At 39.7% G+C, this 23,071-nt stretch overlaps 1 protein-coding gene across 3 annotated transcripts in view; it reads right to left on the bottom strand.

The window, feature by feature from the left end:
- DIAPH1 (diaphanous related formin 1) overlaps positions 1–23,071 on the bottom strand; it is a 103,829-nt gene that overhangs the window by 74,758 nt on the left and 6,000 nt on the right. The window contains exons 1-3 of one of the 3 annotated variants that reach the window (XM_042937668.1): positions 17,630–18,240; positions 2,237–2,263; positions 1,075–1,230 (exon numbers count right to left, since the gene is read on the bottom strand). In XM_042937668.1, the coding sequence (XP_042793602.1) occupies positions 1,075–1,230; positions 2,237–2,248 (168 nt within the window). In that variant the 5' untranslated portion in view covers positions 2,249–2,263; positions 17,630–18,240. Of the gene's footprint in view, positions 1–1,074; positions 1,231–2,236; positions 2,264–17,629; positions 18,241–23,071 lie in introns of those variants that run through there. The other 2 variants (XM_042937675.1, XM_042937660.1) reach the window with 2 other exon arrangements.

Below are 23,071 nucleotides of genomic sequence, written 5' to 3' on the forward strand. Positions count from 1 at the left end.
TTTCCAGATTCACCACTAAATAGAAGACGTTCAGCAAATTATGCCTTTCCATTACTCAGTCTCTTCTATAAGATTCTTTGTGAAACTTTACCCACCCTGGCTAACCCAAAGGTAGTCTCCACACTACCCCATGAGTTGGTGCACTCACCTTATGTCTTTGTGGCTAACACAATGCTGGGCAGGACATTAAGGAGGTGGTCACTAATCAGATATTTCCAAGCCTAACTCATCAATTTCAATCTTATGGATGGGTGCTTATAAATTCAGTCCCTTTGTTAATAGGACTGCTAATAAGAACCTCTCTGTTGGGGCGCCTGCCTGGGTGGCTCAGTTCAGGTCATGATTGTGCAGTCTGTGAGTCCAAGCCCCACGCTGGGCTCTGTGCTGACACCTCACAGCATGGAGCCTGCTTTGGATTCTGTGGCTCCCTCTCTCTCTGCCCTCTCTCTCTGCTCCCTCCCCTAATCACGCTTGGTCTCTCTCTCCCTCTCTCTCAAAAATAAACAAACATTTGAAAAAAAACTAAGGGGTGCCTGGGTGGCTCAGTTGGTTAAGTGTCTGACTTTGGCTCAGGTCATGATCTTGCAGTTCGTGAGTTTGAGCCCCATGTCAGGCTCTGTGCTGACACCTCACAGCCTGGAGCCTGCTTCGGATTCTGTCCGTCCCCTCCCCCCGCCCCCCCCCCCCCCATCTGCACTCTGTCGCTCTCTGTCAAAAATAAACATTAAAAAAAAAAGGTCTCTGTCAAGCCTGGACCTTTTGTAATTAAGGGCTAATTAAGTGAGTAGGGGGTGCCTGGGTAGCTCAGTTAAGTGTCGGACTCTTGATTTCAGCTCAGGTCATGATCTTGCAGTTGTGGGATCAAGCCTGTGCTGTCAGCACAGAGCCTACTTGGGATTGTTTCTCAGGTTCCCTCTCTGCCCCTCCCTCTCCTTCTCCCACGCTGTCTCAAAATAAACAAATACTTCGGGTAAAAAAGGGGCTCATTAAGGGAGATCATGCCCAAAAGAGTACCAACCATGCCCACAAATGCATTTTCAGAAAAAAAGCAATGTTTTGGGGTGGGAAACTTACCAGCATCTGTTCAAAGAGTACTAGAACTTGCTCATCTGAAACATCTTGCAATGACTGTGCTGTGGGATCATCCCCATATGCTGCAGAAGAATTTCTATGAGCAGAATTGGGCTTTTCCTTCTCCTTTTTAATTCTCATGCTGGTAAATCTCTCCAGCTGAGAAAAAGAAAAAAGTATTAACAGTTATACATTTTCATTTACACAACAATCCACACATCAAGTAGCCAAACTCTAGCTTCTTATATGTGTAAGGTTCCTCTGGTTTGTGGGCACTTCGAGGGTCTTCTGACATGGCAGTACCTGGGCGGCTCAGTCGGTTAAGTGTCCAACTCTTGGCTTCGGCTCAGGTCATGATCTCAAGCCCCATGTTGTGCTCTGCGCTGAAAGTGCAGAGCCTGCTTGGAATTCTCTCTCTCTCTCTCTCTCTCTCTCTCTCTCCCTCTCCCTCTCCCTCTCCCCCTCCCTCCCTCCCTCGGCCTTCCCCTGCTCATTCTCTCTCTCTCCCTCTCTGTCTCTTAAAATAAACTTTAAAAAATATCTTCTGACATGAAAACAAGAACTCTGACATCTAATTTAGTATACTGACTCTGTACTCTCACTTTCATCCAAAGATAAGAGATCTGAAGTATTAAGATTTGAAACCTCTCTAAAATGAGAAAACTTTGTTCTTGAGCTCTCTGACCATTTCTAAGCCCTCTAGCAGCACTGAACTGACAGAAAAGAATATAGTGTACTTTAGGGATATATAAGCCACCTCTCTGTCAACCAAAGATTCATGAACCATTCCCCAAAACTCAAGTACAGATACTCAAATCAAAGAGCCACCAATAAGCTGCAGTTTGTTCGCTCCACCTGTTTGAAAATAAAAGTTAAGTATCTGCAAGCACTGGGGGACTTCAAGTGATAGGGGTTGCATCCAGACTGCAAGTCAGTTATGAATTTAAAGAACGTGCCTACCCTTGGAAACCAATGAATGTCCCAGGGAAATGCATGCAATGGGCCAAACACAGAGCAAAGAGTTAGGGAAAAGCTTTGGGAGGATCTGAGAATAGAGCCAGTATCACCATTTCAAGTTATAGAAAGTCAAAGTTATGACAACTGGTAAGTATCACAGTGGAGGAAATGAGGTAGAACATGCACATGCTGAACAAAATTTCCTTACCTCATCTGCCATGAGCCGCTTCAGAGTCTAGGAAACAGGAAAAAGGAGGGAGAAGAAAGAGAAGATAGATCAGTGAAATTCCAGGAAATGTCCCAAATACCAGATGGATTGGGGGGAAAAAAGAATAAGGTAAAAGGATCTAAGTTGCTTTCCACAAACTAAAAGATTTCAGCCAAGTGTTCCTTAGCACATTCCCTTAGCTAAGAGGCATCAAGAGTTTTAAGGTCACTAATACCTGATACCTTGGGGGGGGGGGGGGGGGGGGGGGGAGTAAAGACCTGCACAGACTCAATCTGATGACCAATACACCTATGAAACATACTCAACTCTATTAGTAAACAAGGACATGCCAACTAAAACCACAATGATAATGCTTCCCACTCTTTAAGATGGGCAAACATTTTCATGTCTGTCTAGCTGTAGAGGAGCGGGAGCTCTCACACTCTGTTAGTGGTAATGTAAATTGCTCTGGCCACTTTGGAAACCAGCAAGGCATCATCTAGTGAAGTTAAATATGTGTATGTACAACTCATCAATTTCTATAAATCTACCCTGCAGAAACTTGTATGTATGTACCAGGATGTGTATAACAAGAATGTTCACAGCAACACCAGAGTACCTAAAACAGAGAACAATCCCAAGAGCCATCAAGAGTAGAACAGATACCATGTATCTGTGGAGAACAATTATACAGAAAAATTAAATGAACTCAGAGCTACTTACAAACATTAAAATTGAACTTATTTCATTTATATGCAGTTTAAAAACATGGACACTATATTATTTAGAATGTAAAATTATGAAAGGAATGATGATCACAAATGTCAAAACAGTGCTTACTTGGGGTGAGTGGGTGAGGTGTGACTGCAGAAGGGGAAAAGGGGGCTTCTAAGGGGCTCACAATATTCTACTTGGTTTCATTATTCTACATTTTATGTTCTCTTCTATGTACATGCCATACTTAGAAAGAAAGAAAGAAAGAAAGAAAGAAAGAAAGAAAGAAAGAAAGAAAGAAAGAAAGAAAGAGAAAAGGGAACAAGCAGGGTGGTAAAGTAGGAATTCTTTGCCCTAATACTTAATTTTAAACCATTATTTCTTTTTGCTCATGTTATTAAGTCAGTTAAATCCAGTGTAAACTGTGAATCTTAACTTTTCCCACCATGGTCCAGAGGAGGTCAAGCTTCCACTGACTGAGTGCTAATCACATACCTGAAGCTGTTAAGAACCTTGCTCAGAATCAATGGCGTTTAAAGTTACTTTATGTGTGCTGTTAACTAGGGACTGAAGATAGAAGGATGGTGAGGCAGACAGCAACACCCAAGGAGACTAACAGTTCCTTTTGTCACCACCCTTAGTTACTACCTGGCACTTGCGAAAACAAGCTACAAAAAGGATGAGGATGTACAATTTAGGTTGCCACAGCCACGGTTAAACTTATTTGCACCTAGAGCAGTTGCTTCTAAGATCTGGTCCTCCAAACTCAAAATGTTCCTCAGAACCAATCAATAACCCCAACAATTCTGGGACGGATGTAACACAGGTAACAGAACTTGGGTCTAATGAAACAGTGCCAGCTGGATTGCTCACAGCTACAGGTTAAAGTTAGAGAAAGGAAACCAGCAACTTGTTCCTTCTGCCTACAGACTTTATTTCCTTTCTGCTCATCCCTACTAACGCTATGTAAGTTTACAGAATTATTATCTCCTGCTTGACTTACTGTAACAGCTTCCTAACTGATCTCCCTGCCTCCAGTCCTGTCTACCCAACACTAAATCCATTATCCATATTACATCCAAGAGTAATCTTTCTAAAATGACACGGTGTCCATGGTATTTCCTCATTTAAAACACTTCAATGGCTCCCTACTACTACCCTTAGGTTAAAATCCAAATTCCTTACCGTGGAATAGGACATTCCTTCCTGGATTCTCCCCCTCATCTCTTGCAAACCCTCGCATCCCAAACTAGTTGCAGGTCCACAAATAGATCATGCGGTCTCACCACCCCAGACTTTCCCTAGGCTGCTCCTTCCCTCAGTCTAGACTGTGCTCTCAAAGCTAAATCAAACAGGCCCTGCAGGATGATACCTCCTCTAATTGGACAAGTGCTTCTCCTTATGTTTCCACAGTAATAGGTACTTGACTGTCTCACAGCACTACTTGTGGATTACAATTGTCTCTTGGCTGTCTCCTCTACCCCTTTCCAGACTAAGTTCCTTCAGGGCAGAGCCTGAGACTCAGTCATTATATTTCCTATGAACAAATACCACCACCTGGGGCTGCTTTCCTAAAATACCAAACCCGGAAGAAGCTCTCAAATCTATTCACTGTGTCAATGAAAAAACTGAAGCCTAGACAGGTAGAGTAAATCATGGAAGTCACATGACCAGCAACAAGCTGGGAATGAACTTTAGTCTCCAGATTCCGAAGCCCAAAAATCTTTGCATTCTCCAAATTCTTGTGTCTTGGTCCCACTTAATGCCCACTAACTCTTGCCTTTGATATCAAAGTAAATATAACTTTTCATAAAAAGAAAGATACCACTTTCCCTTGCTTTCCTTGGTACATTAGAAACAGATTTACTTACTTAAAAAATTAACCATATTTTAGTGGTCAGTTTGAGTAAGGAGAGCAAAAATGATGCATGCAGGATCAAAGTTGTATTTCCTCAAAATTTCCAACAGAGGGCAGCAACTACCAGGAAAGCGAATCACCCTACAGACAAAATTCAGTTTCAAAACACAACAGAACACCCAAATAGCAAGCTCAATTCAATTACTGAAATGGAACCTGCTCCTACACTATATTGAGGGTGTACTGTTTATTGACTTAAAACTATGTGTGTTTTCCTTACAAGTCCTATGTATACAGTGTTTACAAACAGTAAGCTTTGCTCAGTGTTTTCATTGTATCATTAGTTGTTTTGTGGATTCTGAGATACAAAATGAGAAATTTCCAGATCATAAAAAGCATAAATGACTAAAGGTAGTGAAGTCCAGGAAGATAAATGCTGCTGGAGCTATATTTGTGGCTAACACCTCAAACGTCCAAGCTTTTTCATTAGGTTCTCTAATCAACCTACCTGCCTCTAAATGCCTCTCCTCTCAAAATTCTCCTTGCTTGCTGTCAATTCTCTTCTGCCCCCAACCAAACTCTTGCTGTCCTAGCCTGTTGGCACTCACTACTTTATCTTCCTGTCCTTCCTACTGAGTCTTCCCCTAAAGCCTTTAACTATAAACACAAATATTGGAAGAAGCATAGATACTAAGTGAAACCTTTTATAATATCCAAGTTTGCTCATGAATACAGATTAACAGGAACTACTAGATAAAAGTACCTAATGTCTTGACCCTTCTTGAAACCCTTCTGAATCTACGGAAAAAGAATTTTTGGAAAGATAACAATGATGAAAGCAAGAGCCTACAAGGTTGGAAGAATGAAAAAAGCACAAGGGCAAACAAGTTTTGAGGCTGTGAATAAATAGGACAAGCAGTAAACCCAGCAGGCCTAAGACAGCTGAATCCTAAACTAAAAGTAGGAAAAGCCAATAACCAAGCCGAACTATATTTAAAGGTCCTCAAAAGGTTCAAGATTTAGCAGCCCCAGGAACCTATGGAAATGGGAGTTGGAAGGGATAGGCTAAAAATAGGAGGACTGGTTGGAAGCTGTTTAAGAAGCACTTGGATCTACAGGTAGATCCTCCCTCCCCCACTGCCCCAGTCCTCCGGGCCCATACCACTGGGAGAGTACCCTCCCTTACTCCAGCAGAAAGAAGTATATTCTTTTTTTTTTTTTTAGGTTTATTTATTGATTTTGAGAGAGAGCGTGTGCCCATGCATGCGAGAGGGAGCAGTCGAGGAGAGAGATAGAATCCCAAGCAGGCTTTGCACAATATCATTAGCTTGGAGCCCGATGAAGGGCTGGATCCCACCAACTGCAAGATCAAGAGTCTGACACCAAATAGACAGCGCCACTCAGGTGTCCCTGGAAGTTTTATTCTTACAAGAAAGTAAAATAGGGTCTGTGACTGGGAGATGCCAGGCACAGTTGTGGGCAGGAATACTATACCAAAAAGAAGAGTAAGCAAATCTATGCATATTACCTACTAAGACACCTAGCACCTTCCCCCTTAAAGTTTCTCAGAACCCCAGCAGCATGGCCCTTACCACTGAGGTGGTAAATTGGTAGACTCTTGTCTGGGAATTGAAAAAATGACCTAAAACTCCTGACACAGTCCAAGTAGATCACTCTGGAACTCTGCAATCTAATATGGTAGCTACTACCCACATGTAATAACTTAGCACTTTTAATGTCATTAGTATGCCTGAGGGAAGAATTTTAAATTTTATTTAACTTTAAATAAATTTAAATTTAAAAATTTGTATTTTATTGTTAATGTTGAACTTAAGTATGTTTGGAATATCCTGAGTATGTGAATCTACTTTGACCTGTAAAATTTATAAAGTCTAAATTTACCTCAACTACTTTTTAAGAAAATTTAACATCTAAATTGAGATGTACTATATATAAATGTAAAACAAACACTGGAGTCCAACAACTTAATACTAAAAACAAAATATAAAACATCTCAATAATTTCATGTTTACTACCTATTGAAATATTTTTATACATTGGATTACATAAACTAATATTATTACAATTAATTTCACATGTTTCTCTTTTTTTTTTTTTTCTTTATGCCTTTTTCTGTAGCTGCCAGAAAATCTGATACATATGGAACTCACATTGTATCTCTACTGGACAAAGTTGTTCTACCATAAAGTGCACACTTAACAAACCAGTTCGTCTACAGTTTCCAATCAGTTTGTTAGTCCCTCATTCTTAAACATTAGCAGACAACCCAGGTTATTGGACATTTGAGAAAAGCCACTAATGCAAGACATAAAAAAAGGGGGGGGGGGTGCTGCTTGTCATATATAGACTATGCAAAAAGATTTTCAAAATCACTAATATCCACAAAAGATAACATAATGCCATTTTAAGAAACATTCAGAGGAAAAAGAACACATAGAAGTTGAAAACAGAACAGAAACTCAAGAGAAAGCTCAACAGGATGGGAAGATAAAAACTGAGGAATTCTCCCAAAAAGTAGAGCAAAAAGACAGAGATGGAAAAATAAGAGAGGAAAGGTAAGATCAGTTTGGAAGGCCCAATACGCAAATAATAGGAGAAAACAGGGAAGCAAGTTACCCAAGAAATAATGCAATAATATTTCCCAGTACCCAAGGATACGTCTCCAGAACAAAGGACAAAAATAGACCACAAAAAGGCAATATTACAGTGAAATTTCAAAACACTAAATACAAAGAACATTCTATAACACTTGACAGAAAGGGTGAAAATTTGATGATATATAAGGTAACCAGAACAGATTTAGATTTTTTAAAAATACATGAAAAGCTAAATGACAACAGAACAAGGCCTTTAAAAACACGAAGAAAAATAATTTTGAACTGAGAATTCTATACCCAACAAAGCAATCAAATTTTGAGTTCAGAATAGACATTTTCAGAAGCTTGAGCTTTCAAAATTTGTCCCTATACAACTCAGGAAGCTACTGCAGGATATGCTCCACCAAAATGAGGGAATAAACCAAGAAGGAGAAGACTTGAAACACATGAAAGAGGGGAATGAAATCTCTAGGGTAAAGATTGGAGCCGACTCTTTTGTCAGACAGCACAATTAAAAGGGAACTATGAGAACTGAGTCAAACCCTCCGATACTGCCATCACCATCAGCCACTTTTGTTCCGGGCTTTTAAAATGACAATAGCTGGTGAAGTGACCCAGCCAGATTCTTGGCTTATTGGAACCATATGTTAATAACTTCTTCACTTCCTTCCTCGCTCTACTTCCAGGACCTCAAGGACACTCATTCCACCCCACAGAGTTTTTCTACTTTGACTTTTCCAGAAGAGCTAAGGTTAGCCATGGTAAGCTTATAAATAGAAAATACAGAGCACTGGACTCCCCTGACCATATTCTTGTCGGACATCTAGTATTGGACCCTCACTGCAGCCTAGCCAGATGTTCAACTATGGTGAGTTCTATGTTCTCTAGGCTTGGCCCAGTGATATCCTCATAAGGAGCCACTGTAAACTCTTGAGAGAATCTAAAGTCAGACTATGAGTCCAGGTACTCCGTTTATCTTCTCTGGGAGCTTCCATGTAGCTAACAGTGGCAATACTGTCATTTACACATACAGAGTAGGTTTTTGTTACTCAAGTTCTATAATCATCTTTCATTTATTCAATTACTGATAGAAGCATTAAGAAAAAAAAGAGACAACTGGACCAAAATGGAGTCACTTGTACTAAGCCCCACATCAGCAAAACAAGGCTTAATATCTAACCTAAGTGTAGTTTCAGCCTCTCCCAGGAATGTCACCTTTAACCAGTTAATCTGGAATTATGTGATCAGCACTAGTGAGGTAATATGCACCATAGGCCCCCTGCCTCCCCCAAAGAAGGTTACCTTGCTTGAAACAATCCACTCTTTGTTAGACACTTCCTTTTTCCACTACCTTTTGCCTATAAAAGGCTTCCATTTTGCACAGCTCCTCAGAGCTCCTGATTTGCCAGATGGGATGTGACCCAATTCAAGAATAACTGAAAAAAGCTAATATGATCTTCGAATTATTCAGGTGAATGTTGTTGTTTAACAGCATAAAGCATTTTATTTTAAAAAGGATAAGGGGCACCTGGGTGGCTCAGTCAGTTGGGCATCCGACTTTGGCTCAGGTCATGATCTCACAGTTTGTGAGTTTGAGCCCCACATCAGGCTTTGTGCTGACAGCCTGGAGCCTGCTTCAGATTCTGTGTCTTCCTTTCTCTCTGCCCTCCCCCACTAGCGCGCTCTCTCTCTCTCAAAATAAATAAACATTTAAAAAATTAAAGAAAAAAATAGGAGTAAAAAAGGGGTACCTAGCTGGCTCAATCAGTACAGCATGTGACTCTTGATCTTGGGGTTGTGAGTTTGAACCTGAAGTTGGGTATAGAGATTACTTATATAAATAAAATTAAATGGAGTTAAAAAAAAAAATATTCCATAGAAACGTATTCAACAGAATTAGGTGAGGAAATAAATTTCTAAAGGTCATTAGGTGGTACCAGAAAAGAGCTCAACAAAATTGCATTTACTAAAATGACCTTCACTTCTCTAAAAGATACTCAGTGTTATTAAATCTTATTTAAAGCAATAAAAATTGCTCAAAGGTGTACCGCATCAAAAGCAATAGCATCAAAAATAAATATACTTAAAAAATAAAATAAATATATTTGGCTGGGTACTGAGATGAAAAGCTGTCCCCTCACCATCCCTTTCAAAGAATAATTCAAGGCTCTGATTCACTCACCACATCCTAATGTTATATGTGGTAAGATAAATCTTTTGGTTATCATCTACAGGAAATAAGAAACTTCCTAGACATTTTACAGTTTGGTTTCTATAAGAAACCAAAAACAAAAAAGTCCAAAGATCCCAAGGTATGCTGTATGGGCCAAACTAATTAAATGACTTAATGACTATGAAACATACCCTGATCAATCATTATAATAAATGCAAATGAAGTATACAACTTATCTTCCATACTGGATTTATTGTTGTAGTGGTTGTATCTATTAACTCTTCAGTTTTTATTTATTTATTTTTTTAATTTTTTTAACGTTTATTTATTTTTGAGACAGAGAGAGACAGAGCATGAACGGGGGAGGGTCAGAGAGAGAGGGAGACACAGAATCCGAAACAGGCTCCAGGCTCCGAGCAGTCAGCACAGAGCCCGATGCGGGGCTCGAACTCACGGACCACGAGATCATGACCTGAGCCGAAGTCGGACGCTCAACCGACTGAGCCACCCAGGGGCCCCACTTCAGTTTTTAAAAAACAGGTGTATGGGACTGAACATGGCAGTCTTTTAGACAGAGTTTTCCTTTGTTTGTTTGCCTAGCAACAGAACTGGCAATTTTTTAAACTCAAGGATATACAAAAAGCATTGGAGAGACTGACCTCTATCCAATTTCCTGAATCTTTAACTTTTCTCACCCATCAGAAAAAGGGCATAGAATTCTCAAACAATTAAGGATGGTCTCTTGGCATAAGATGTTCATGTAGCCAAACAAAAAGCAATTAGGTAGCGTCTTAGCAGCAGAGAGGTTAGCAGAGATCTAATAAGAGATTAAGATTAAACTTTACTGTGGGGCCCCTGGGTGGCTCAGTCGGTTGAGAGTCTGACTTCAGCTCAGGTCATGCATGATCTCTCGGTTCGTGAGTTCAAGCCGAGCGTCGGGCTCTGGTGCTGACAGCTCAGAGCCTGAAGCCTGCTTCAAATTCTGTGTCCCCCTTTCTCTCCGCCCCACCCCTGCTTGTGCTCTCTCTCTCTCTTTCAAAAAAGAATAAACATTAAAAAAAAATTTAAAGATTAAACTTTACTTTGAACAGAGTACATTACATAGCATAAAGTGTTTCTCATTTCCACCATTGTGCTTCACAGGAACAGTTCATCATGGATGTTAATCCCATGAACCATGTGGCTTGCATACAGGTAAATGCAAACCCACAACTGCAAGCCTATACCTCAGTACTTTCTAAATGCTTTGTTCAGGCTAACTTAATTTTTTAAAAATTGTAATTAAAGTATAGTTGATACACAGTATTAGTTTCAGGTGCACAACACAGTGACTCAACAATTATATACATCATAAAATGCTCACTAAAGTAGTACAGTATTACTGACTGTATTCCCCACACTATACTTTTTATCCCCATGACTTATTTTAGAACTGCAAATTTGTAATCTTCTTCACCCATTTTGCCCATTCTTCCACTACTCTCCCTCTACTTAAAAAAAAATTATTCAGGCTAACTGACAGGCTAACCAGACAACTACAACTACATTTGGGCTCTTGGCTACATGACTATCACCAGAACACTACAGCTGAATGGGTTTGGCCCCCAAAGTGTAAGGATTCTAAGAGGCCCAGGATCCCTGGGAACTACAGGTTTTCTTATAAAACCTATTATCACAAAGCAATTCACTAACTGCCTCAGTACAGTCAATTCATACCTCTTCCTCTTCTGACATCCACCCTTGCTCAGGAGCTGTCTAATATAGTCTAAGGGAAATGTTTACAGGGATAGGTAAAACTCTAAGATGTCCCCCAGGATTCCTAGCGTGACATATGCACCCTGTATAATGACCACGAGGACTGTACTGTGCCGAGGTTGTATTATTCAGCACAATTGACTACTAAGAAAGGGAAATAATCTGCACAGCCTGACCCAATCACACATGGCCTTTAAATGTGAGGTGAGATGTTAGAGACACAAGGATTCATCGTGTCACTTCTGGCTTGAGCATGAAGGGGGCCAAACGACTACAGGCAGCTTCTAGTAGCTGAGAGCCAACAAAGAAACAGGGACCTCAGCTCTACAACTCCAAGAAACTGAATTTGGCCAACACCTGAATGAGCTTGGAAGCAGATTTTCCCCCAGTGACTACAGATTTGAACTGGCCCAGCTGACTGACATACCTTGACTTCAGCCCTCTGATACTCTGAGAATGCAACCACACTATTCATACTGGACTTCTGACGAATGGAACTGTGAGCTAGTAAGTAGGTTTTGCTTTAAACTGCTGAGTTTCTTACGGAGCAGTAGGAAACTAACACGTTAAACAAAATGACAAAATCCACAATTTATCTAGAACTTTGGCTAATGGAAAAAGACCATGAGTCCTGATTTATTTCTAGCATCCTAAAAAACTAGAAGTATGATTTTGAGCAAATCACTTTAATTCTTCATGCTTCAGTTCCCCTATTTATTAAAAACAAAGCAAAACCAGACACACACACCACTTGGGAACTATGAGATATAAAATGGAATGATGACAGATCATTCTGTAAAGGCAATTATGCTGTTCTTACTACAGAAAGACCTATTTTAAAATACACACCTGAAGACTGGACTAGTTGACACTGCTCCAACAACACAAGGAAAAAGCTATTCCTCATCTATAAACTATACACTTAGCCACAGTCCATCACTTCACAAAAGGAACGAAAGGACTTACCAAGGCCAGGCTCTCAATATTTTCAATCAGACTGTTTATTGTAACTGTTTCTGTGGACCAGATTGTAAGTTGCTTGGGGGAGAAACCCTTATCTTGTTCATATCATATGCCCAATATTTAGTAAGTGTTTTAAGAATTATCATCACTACAGGCTTAGGAGCATCATCCTAACCACAGTACATTCATTCATTAATTCCTTTATTCAAATTGGGCAAACTGAGGAAATATTTCAAGTCAAAGTCTGTGATTGTTATGGACAGCTCAGTAAACTATGAAACCACACCTTCAAGAGTAACATCCTTCCCTATAAATGAGCACAGGGGATGCTGACTGATGCATGACACATGACACATTTTGAGTTGTCCTTGGGGAAACTATCCAATTATGGGACACATGTGACCGAGGGAGTCTTCCACTTCCTTTGAAAAGTAAGAAGACCCCCAGCCCTAGGGGCGCCTGGGTGGCTTGGTCGGTTAAGTGTCCGACTTCGGCTCAGGTCATGATCTCACTGTCCGTGAGTTTGAGCCCCGCATCGGGCTCTGTGCTGACAGCTCAGAGCCTGGAGCCTGTTTCAGATTCTGTGTCTCCCTCTCTCTCTGCTCTGCTCCTCCCCTGTTCATGCTCTCTCTCTGTCTCAAAAATAAATAAACGTTAAAAAAAAAAAAATTAAAAAAAAAAAAAAAGAAAAGTAAGAAGCCCTAAGACACAGGCTACCTACAGGTAAAATGGCAAGTGTCACTACAGCCAACAAGAATTTTCTTCCAAATCCTCATCTACCTACCCAGGAAGGATCAGGTAAGGTATAGGTCATTCAGAATCATACGGAGCATGGTATGGCTCTGACTCATCTCTTTATTCTATCATGGTAATGACATCCAGTTCCTCAGGATAGTTCCTTAGGCAACAGAAGGTTATAAAGTGCACTTGAATTCAATTACCAATGAACACCCCTCCAGCATGGCCGCAAAATTTGCCACATTTCCACTAACAAACAGTAAAGGCTGGGTAAGCTTTTCTTTTAATCTCTGTTTCAGTCTTATCCTTAGGACTGTGTCATCTCATAGGAATGGTATGAAGAATAAGACATAAAATGGATGGAAAGCAATTTGTTTTGCAAAGTGCTTTGTAAAAGTTAAATGAGATATGAGGATGGAACCAATGAAACTTTTCAGTCTCCCTTCCTCAATTTTCACTTCTCATACAGAAGTCAATCAGAACTAGACAGAAAGAAATAATGGGTAATATCTTCAAATGTAGAGAAGAACTTTCCCTTCGATTTTCAAGAATGGCTCAAAGATGACAATGAATTAAGTATCTCATCTACCATTTACAGAGAAACAAACTAGATTCTGACATCACTATTAATCGATGCCAAAAGCTTCAAAAGGAGTTGTGTAGAACTGGAGCACCCACTTCACAAAAGAAAATAATGCAAAAAGGGTATCTCCAAGAAAAAGAAGACTAAAAGCAAAGCACAAAAAGGACCAAGAATTGGAAACCATCAACTATAAAGCTAACTGAACACTCTTAAGTTAAATAGGTTTAAGGGAAAGAAACCTCAAGATTACTGGCAGTCCCCAGAAATGGAGATGGCTCACTCAATGTTCTCCACGATCTCTAAGCAAAAACTGCTCAAGGACTAACACTTTAGCAGCTCATCCAGTTAGTTTCATTCTGCCTCGGCAGCCCCACAGCTAAAACTCACAATTGAACAGGTAACTTGTTAAAATTCATACAAGAAACAAAAGGAACACAGGAGAGTCCAAGATCTTGTATTCCTAATTAAGACCGTTCTTTCAATCTACCCCTGTCTTCCAGAAGCAGTATCTTTTTAGTGATACTACCCAGGGAGCCCTAAAAGATTCCAGGCAGTAGCACCAGTCAAGCACAAGTTAGAATTGTCCTAAAAAGAGTACTGGGTAACTAATCATTCCCCGTTTCATTAATTTAGTTATAAATTTGAAGCAATTTACCTACAAATGCAAAGCAACCAACTCAATATCCCCACAACTGTCTAAATCAGGGTCTGCTTTCACCCAACTGTGATTAAAATGAGGGAAAAACTATCTTTAACATTAGGATTCAGTCCTCTGACAGGTCCAAAATGCATTCTAATAGTCCTCTTGTTAGTTCAAGAAGGCAAGCCTCTTGGGGAAAAGGAGAAGGCAACATTCTGCCTACTGCTTAGCTCATTTTGAAGCCTGGGACTGGCATAGCCTACATCCTAGATAGCTGATAGCCTGGAGAAAAGAAGGCAAGTCCACTCAGGTTTCACTATTCCAGCTCAGCAGACAGGTGGAAGCCAGGCTGGGAACATAGCATTCCTCCTACAAGCCCATCCAAACAAACTGGCAGCCCCGTGCACTGTGAACCACCCATGGGCTGGGAAAACAAGCTGCCAACAGAGAAAGTGCTCAGATTCTGGAAGTCTTAGTTTCCTACCAGTGTCACAATGTGTGGCAGACATGACCACCTCTTTTGCTGTCAGGAAGGAAGTGCACATATAGTCTGTCATCTGGCGAGATATCAGTAAGCAAGTCTTCCCTTTCAAACATCCTAAGGTTCTGATAAAACTTGTGAATGCACACAGGTATCCCCCACTTTTCAAAAGTTCATATTAGGCCACCTCGCTTTTATGAAAGACCTATATAAGTACCTGTTTTTGCTAACCAAAAGAAATCCAAAAGAGATTTTCGCTTTTACCAAAAAAGGTGAAAAGTGAAAATAGCATTCAGCGTTTGTTTTCTAGCAAGCATTTTAAGAGAGGCAGGGCACCCCAAGCACAGCCACACTCAGCATCTCAGCATCAGGCCACCAGCGCTTTGAACGGTGTCTGTAAGCATCCATGTTTAATCTCCATTTGTTTTGTGCATCCGTTAGCAAGATGTGACCTGAGGTATCAGAAAAGCCTAAGACAGGTTATTTTTAGGAATGCTCGAAAAATCTTCCCTATAAATTAATGGTAAGTGCTTCTTTGCTTTATGCCATTTTAACTTATGAAAGTTTTCATAGGAACACTCAACTTTTAGATGATGGGGGAAACCTGATTAGAAAACAATAATGTTAACCTGTTTTTCTAAAATTTCAACACATTTCTCCAGTTCCAAATACTTCACTTTCTTACTGGGTCTCTCTCTTTACTGCCTGAGCTTAGATTGTAATTGCTCCTTTAAAAGGGGGGTGTTGTCCATTCATTTGGAAATAGTCAGTGACTCAGGAATGCTGTTTCCCAATCTCCGTAGCAACTGTCTTCTCCTCCCATGTTGTGATGTGAGTAGCAGGACATCTACTCTTCCTCAAGGGTGAGCACATGTATGACACACCCAAGGCCTGGCTGACAGGAAGTTCCTGCAGCTGATATTACTTCTACATACAGGCACCAAGTATGAAGCCACCTTATTTTAAATCCCACTCTCAAGTCCTTCAATTCTAAATGATGGTTACACCTTTTTTTTTTCTGTCCTCATGTCATTCCTAAATACACAGAAATAATCATAGCCCACTGATAATAGCTTAACCGATCCAAAAATTACACTACTACTCAAAAAGCCAGACTTGATCTTATGAAACCAAGTAAACATTTTCTGGGCCCCTACAAATTTAGAGTAAGATCTGATTTTGAAAAAATCTTGCAGGGGAGGGGGGCAGGAGAGCAGGAGGCGAAATCTCATTACTCCTCTAACACCAGAAATACAAGCAAAAGTTAAAATAGGGTACAACTGATACTTGGAGCAATTGTACTCATAGTGTGGAACTATGTTCTAACACAAATACAGAATTTCAGGCCAAAGTACTTAGGCTACAAAGAAACTTCCATGTATCATTGTTTTTTTCTTTTTGGTTCTATCTACTTTAAAATAACTATAATTTCTGGAAAACAAGGTAGGGGATTGTTTTACTTTATTTTTATACACATCTATATTTTCTTAGAAATATGTGTTTCACTTTTATAATAAAATATACATTTCCATTTCAAATAAAAGTAACATTTTTTAGATTAGAAAGCTAGAAAATGTTTATGATACATTGTTTTAAAAGCAGAAAACCTGTGTCAACTATAATTGCAACTTTGCAAAAACATGTGCATAGACATAATAACTAGAATATTCAAATACTAAGTGAAATAAAAATGAAAAGTAGAAATTTGGGGTTTAGATACTGTTATTTTGAAAATACATGTTTTTTCAAAAAAAAAAAAAGCCTAAAAACAATCATGGCACAGCACCTAAAAGCAAAGTAACATCATCCAATTCCCATATTCAAAATGCCCACCAGTATTTACTCTTCTCTAGTCATACTTTGCTTAAGCAAACACTCTGGCAGGGCACAATGAGAAAAGTTAGGGATGACAGGGGCACCTGGGTGGCTCAGTCAGTTAAGCCTTACACTTCAGCTCAGGTCATGATCTCACAGTTTCTGAGTTCAATCCCAGCATCAGGCTCTCTGCTGTCAGCGCAGAACCTGCTTTGGATCCTCTGTCTCCCCTCTCTCTGCACCTCCCCCACTCACTCTCAAAAATAAATAAACATTAAAAAAGAAGAAAAATTAGGGATGACAAAGCAATGTGAGAAAGAAAAATGAATAGTCTAAAAGCTAGCTCACCTAATTACATGACCTTGAGCAAATTAATACCTCCAGACCTCACCGGCCTCCTCATGTTAAGATGAGGAAGCTAGGTCAGAACATTCCTAGGGTCTCTTGAGACCTTAAAGACTGTGCTTAGTTACTACTGCTCTTTTTGAGGGCAGCTCCATGCCTGCTACTTGCCTGATAGTACATATCCTACAGTGGCTTCTCACCACTTCTTCTTGTGGTTTCAATCACAGGAAACAGACGTCACCCATGGGCCTAGAAGTAAGTAACGAATAAGCCCTGGCGGATGCAAAGAGCTGCCAACTAAGGCCAACTCCCATCTTTCTAAAATACAAGAAAGAAATCACTAGAGGCCTTTATGCCTGGGGAGCCCAACACACATCTTTCACAAAAACTAACAAAACTAAAATTATCTCTGGAGGTCCCATGCAAATATGATGAAATAATTTTAGAACAGTCTCAATCTACTTTGCTGCTATGGCCAAATGAAGAAACTGAAGAATAGCTATGTAGGAGTATAAGAGTGTAAGAAACAAACAAAAACAAAACAAAACAAAACAGAACAAAAAGGTCACTAGCACTTTTTGTGAAGACTTAGACATTTCCTAATACTTAGAAGACTCCTCTTTGTCTTGTTTTCTCAACACTCTGTGTAAACCTTTCTGTAGCCCTGAAAGACCATGATACTAATAGATTAAAATAATATAGGGACTTACCAATTACTTGCTTTAAATGTTATGTTAACAATCCCTATAGCACTGGGCCAAATACTGCTCCCATTCGTCATGATATAAGTTGGCAGCCCTGAAGTATGTAAAATAATGCAGACATTTTTAGTCCTATAGACATGTTCCTTCATTAAACACAAAACTTGAAGATATTATATCTCTAGAGAATAATAATAAACTTTTCTCAACAGAGTTCTTCTGGTCAGGTACAGTTACATTAGAGCTTCTCTCTGCCTCAGTTACCTTGGTGAGAGAGGACTAAGGTTTCTGTCAATCTCCTACATTAGACCATAGAAACAGAGAACCTTGAAAATGATCCCAAGATTCCCAAGACTAACATTAAAAGTAAATACATAAAAGGATATTGCTAACATGAGTGAAATACCACCAAAGGGCTTAAGCACCTCACAAGCAAGATGGGAAATAAGATCCACCCAAAAAGATATCTCCTTCCCTTCCTCTCTATATTATATACTATAAGATAGGGGATATGACAGGCCTTGGAAGGCCATATATATATACACACATGTTTATTTTCATTTACAAAAGACTAAAGAACCCTTCAAATAAGCATGCAATCAAAACCTATACTGCACTAAGGAACTTTTTTTTTTTTTTTAAGTTTATTTATTTTTGAGAGAGCAGGGGTCGGGGGAGAGAAAGTGCACATACATGAGTCGGGGAGAGGCAGAGACAGGAGACAGAGAATCCCAAGGAGACTCCCCACTGTCAGTGCAAAGCCTGATGTGGGGCTTGAACTCACAAACCCAACTGTGAGATCATGACCTGAGCTGAAGTCAAGAGTCGGCCGCTTAACGAACTGAGCTACCCAGGAACCCCTGTACTAGGCAACTTTTAAGAAGTAGTAGGGTCTAAAGAGTTCTAATTGTTCCTACAATGGCATTTCCTACCAGGGTCCACTATTTAGCTATACAGCTTTGAGATCCAGCTGAGAATCATATTTTTTAAACCTAGCTTTATCTCCAAAAGTCTGAAAAGATGGGTGCGTTAAAATGGACAAGGATTGTAACTGAAACAAAATTAACTATCTAAATTCCATCGCAGTAGCAGATATGATTTGCTGGAACCTTAACACTTATCTATTCATGTTCTTGGATATGCTGATTTCCTGTCACCATAACACATTCACATGGCCAAAAACTGCATCAACATGCATCGTGACATACTACAAAACACTAATTTTCAATCCTGCCTTCTGCAGGTTTCTACAGAAAGAGAACCTATTTTATCCCTTAAAAGGAATAAAATAAACTCTATGAAGTAGTGTGCCTTTCTTAAATGATTTATGTCCCATATAAATACTCGACTGCTATAACTGGGCCATTTCTCTTTACCACAGACACACACTTGCACCTCTGAGCCTCTGTTCACACTGCTCCCCACACCATGAAATCTTCTCTACCAACCCGTGTATTTCCTTCCAAGGCTTGTCATATCCCCCATCTTCTATGAAGTTAACTAACACTGTCCACAATTCTATTCTGGATCATTATAGAATTTGGGATGTAAATACAGACCTTTGAAATCTTACATGCTAACTCTCTAATATTATAAGAAAAGAGTAAGAAAAGTGGAATGACTTGCCCAGAGTTCACAGGGTTAATTGTGGCAAAGTCAGACTAAACAGGAATATTTGGAAAGAATACTTCGATGGCAGTGGGAGATAGGGGTTCTAGTCCTAGGTCTAGCTATAAATGTAGACAGATCATTTTTCTAGGTTCACATTTCTTAATGCATAAAATAAAGGGTTTGAATGAAATAATTTTTAGCATCCTTTTAACCTCCAGCATTCTAAGATTCTGAAACCTAGGTCTTCTCTTAGTCCAGTAATCTTTCCACTCAATTCCTTCACTTCTCTGAAATCCCTCTTTTTTAAAAAATGTTTATTTATTTATTTAGAGAGGGAGAGAGAGGGAGAGAGAGAATCCCAAGCAGGGTCCACACTGCCAGCGCAGAGCCCAATGAGGCTCAAACCCATGAACTGTGAGATCATGACCTGAGCCAAAACCAAGAGCACGTGCTTAATCAAATGAGCCACCTAGGCACCCCTAAAATCCTACAGCTTTTAAACTCTTACGTTCATAGCCTCTGAGCTTTTCCTACCCATTCACCTATTAACATGACTGAGATTACAATCTATTAAAAAGCAAGGACTGAACCTGATAGGGCAACCACATGACTTGTTGATCTTTAGCCTTTTGGATCCAGAGTAGATCCATGCGAATTCAAACAAATAAGAGAAACTCTATTCTCTACTCTTTGCCAGCAGTCATACAGAAAATCCTAGTTCCAGGTACCTGGATCTTGGTGGCGATGTTTTAATTATTAACCACAGGCAAATAAGTGCCAGGTCTAAAGAACAAACATCAGCAGGCCCCAGACTCTCAGAAGAAATCCTGGAGATATTAACCATTCACAATCCTTACAGTCAAGTTTCAGGGCTACAGAGAAAGGATTTTAAGAATACTACATGCTTATTCTAAAATATAGAAAAGGTAACTATGGGAAGCAGTCTAGCAACAGCTTCCTCCTTTCCATTTGTCACCACTACTTGCTGCTTTAATCAATTTAAACAACTCATACAACTGATAGCTGATGCTGTTAGAGCTATTTCATTTACATAGAAGGTTGCCTTTAAAAATAACAACTGGTGGGGTGCCTGGGTCGCTCAGTCGGTTAAGTGTCCGACTTCAGCTCAGGTCATGATCTCACAGTTTGTGAGTTCAAGCCCCATGTCCGGCTCTGTGCTGACAGCTCAGAGCCTGGAGCCTGATTCAGATTCTGTATCTCCCTCTCTCTCTGCCCCTCACCTGCTTGCTTGCTTGCTTACTCTTTCTCTCTCTCTCTCAAAAATAAATAAAACATTTTAAAAAATTAAAATAAAAAAATAATAACTGGCAACTTCTTAATAACTCATGAGCCAGAGCAAAGATTGGTTGTGATGCACTGAAATAGCTACTTCTTCATGTCTAAGAAAGGTTTAATTGTAACTCTTGCAATGATTTCAAAGTTTAAATCACTAAATGCAAAAAGCAGTTAGCTAGCCATTTAGCCACTGCACTTGGTCCATCTAAACCCAGTACTTCTTTCCCACCAAATGAACTGGAGGAGAGCCCAGTTTTAATAGACTACAGTCATCAAATGACTAAAGAGATGCCACCAACATTTTCTAGTAAATTCCTAGCAGTTAATACTCTTTTATACTAAAGGTGCAAAAACTGGACACTTGTAAAATGTCAGCACAAAGTGGTGAATAAATTTTTTTTTTTAATAAGCCAGACTTCAGTCTGAATCCTAGTTTTTCAAGCTAAAGCAGGTTTCTTGATGTGAGTCTGTTTAATTACCTATAAAATTGGAATAACAACAGTACTTATTTTATAAGATTGAGTTAGAGATTAATGAGATAACGAATCTAAAGGTCTTTAGCACAGTGCTAGGGGTGTATAAGTATGCAACAAACCTTATTACTACTGCTACTGTTGTTGTTACTATTACTCCCTGTCCTTCCAGTCTGGAATGAATTCATCTTCCTACCTATCAAGATGAACATTGGAGCGCCTGGCTGGCTCAGTCGGAAGAGCATCTGACTCTTCATCTTGGGGTCGTGAGTTTGAGCCCCATGTTGGGTGTAAAGATTACTTAAATGAATAAATAAATTAAAACTTAAAAAAAAAAAAGATGCTAAACATTCTTTAATATTTTTAGATAGAAGAATGGCACTATACACCCTGTAGCACAGGACATACAGGAGAACAAAAGCTTTCTACCACCACATATTAAGATGAAAATGACTCGGGGCACCTGGGTGGCTCAGTCGGTTAAGCGGCCGACTTCGGCTCAGGTCATGATCTCACGGTCCGTGAGTTCGAGCCCCGCGTCAGGCTCTGTGCTGATAGCTCAGAGCCTGGAGCCTGTTTCAGATTCTGTGTCTCCCTCTTTCTTTTTCCACGTTTTTTTTTTTTTTTTTTTTTTTTATTTTTGGGACAGAGAGAGACAGAGCATGAACGGGGGAGGGGCAGAGAGAGAGGGAGACACAGAATCGGAAACAGGCTCCAGGCTCCGAGCCATCAGCCCAGAGCCTGACGCGGGGCTCGAACTCACAGACCGCGAGATCGTGACCTGGCTGAAGTCGGACGCTTAACCGACTGCGCCACCCAGGCGCCCCTGTGTCTCCCTCTTTCTGACCCTCCCCCGTTCATGCTCTGTCTCTCTCTGTCTCAAAAATAAATAAATGTTAAAAAAAAAAATTAAAAAAAAAAAAAAATGAAAATGACTCCAGGATAAATGGAATCTCAAAGGTCCCCAATCCTTAGTATCAGAAAGGTTCTGTCTTTGCCTACAAGTGAAAATTTACCCCCCAAAAGCATAAGCAGGATATAATTAACATACCCACAGTGGAAAAGAGAACTTAAGAGCTACATCTATAAAATTTTTAAAAGAAAACAAGAAGAAAATCTTATGGGCTGTGATTTTAGCACAGATTTTTGAAATGACACAAAAAGCAAAAAGTTAAAAATTGGACTTCATCAAAGTTAAATACTTTTGTTTTTCATACCACAGTGTTAAAAAATAAAAAATGAAACGGCAAATCATAGGAGAAAGATGTATCTGCAAAACACATATCCAACAAATTACTTGCATATAGACTATAATAATAAAAAATTTTAGGGAGAGCTGGGTGGCTCAGTCAGTTGTGCGTCTGACTTTGGCTCAGGTCATGAACTCACGGTTCATGGGTTCAAGACCACATTGGGTTTTCTGCTGTTAACATAGACCCTGCTTCCAATCCTGTCTCTCTGTCCCTCCCCACTTGCACTCTCTCTCTTTCTCTAAAATAAACATTAAAAAAAATTTTTTTTTAATGGGAAAAAATTTGAACAGACACTTCAGTGAAGATACATAAACAGCAAATAAATAGTTGAAAAGATGCTCAACATCATTACACAAACGCAAATTAAAGTCACACTGAAGTACCATCACATACTCACTGAAATGGCTAATTTAAGACTGATCATACCAAGTGTCAGCAAGGAACTAGAACTCCTATATTGCTTGTGGGGATGTAAAATGGTACACTCACTTTGGAAAACAGTTTGGTGCTTTTTTAAAAAGTTAAACATAGGGGTGCCAGGGAGGATCAGCTAGGTAAGCATTCAACCAGCTCAGGTCATGATCTCACGGTTTGTACGTTGTAGCCCTGCATCGGGCTCTCTGCAGTTAGCACGGAACCAGCTCCAGATCCTCTGTTCCCACCTCCCCTCAAAAATAAATAAACTTAAAAAAAAAAATTAAACATAAGGCAGCTTTTTCTGAGATGTAAGCCCAAAACCAAGGTATACTCCTTGGTTTTCTGTGACCTGCAGGATCAAAGACAGTTTATAAATTATCTTCTGTTGGATCCTTAAAGCA

The sequence above is a fragment of the Panthera leo genome, chromosome A1 (genome assembly GCF_018350215.1).
Source record: "Panthera leo isolate Ple1 chromosome A1, P.leo_Ple1_pat1.1, whole genome shotgun sequence".
Lineage (NCBI taxonomy): Eukaryota > Metazoa > Chordata > Mammalia > Carnivora > Felidae > Panthera > Panthera leo.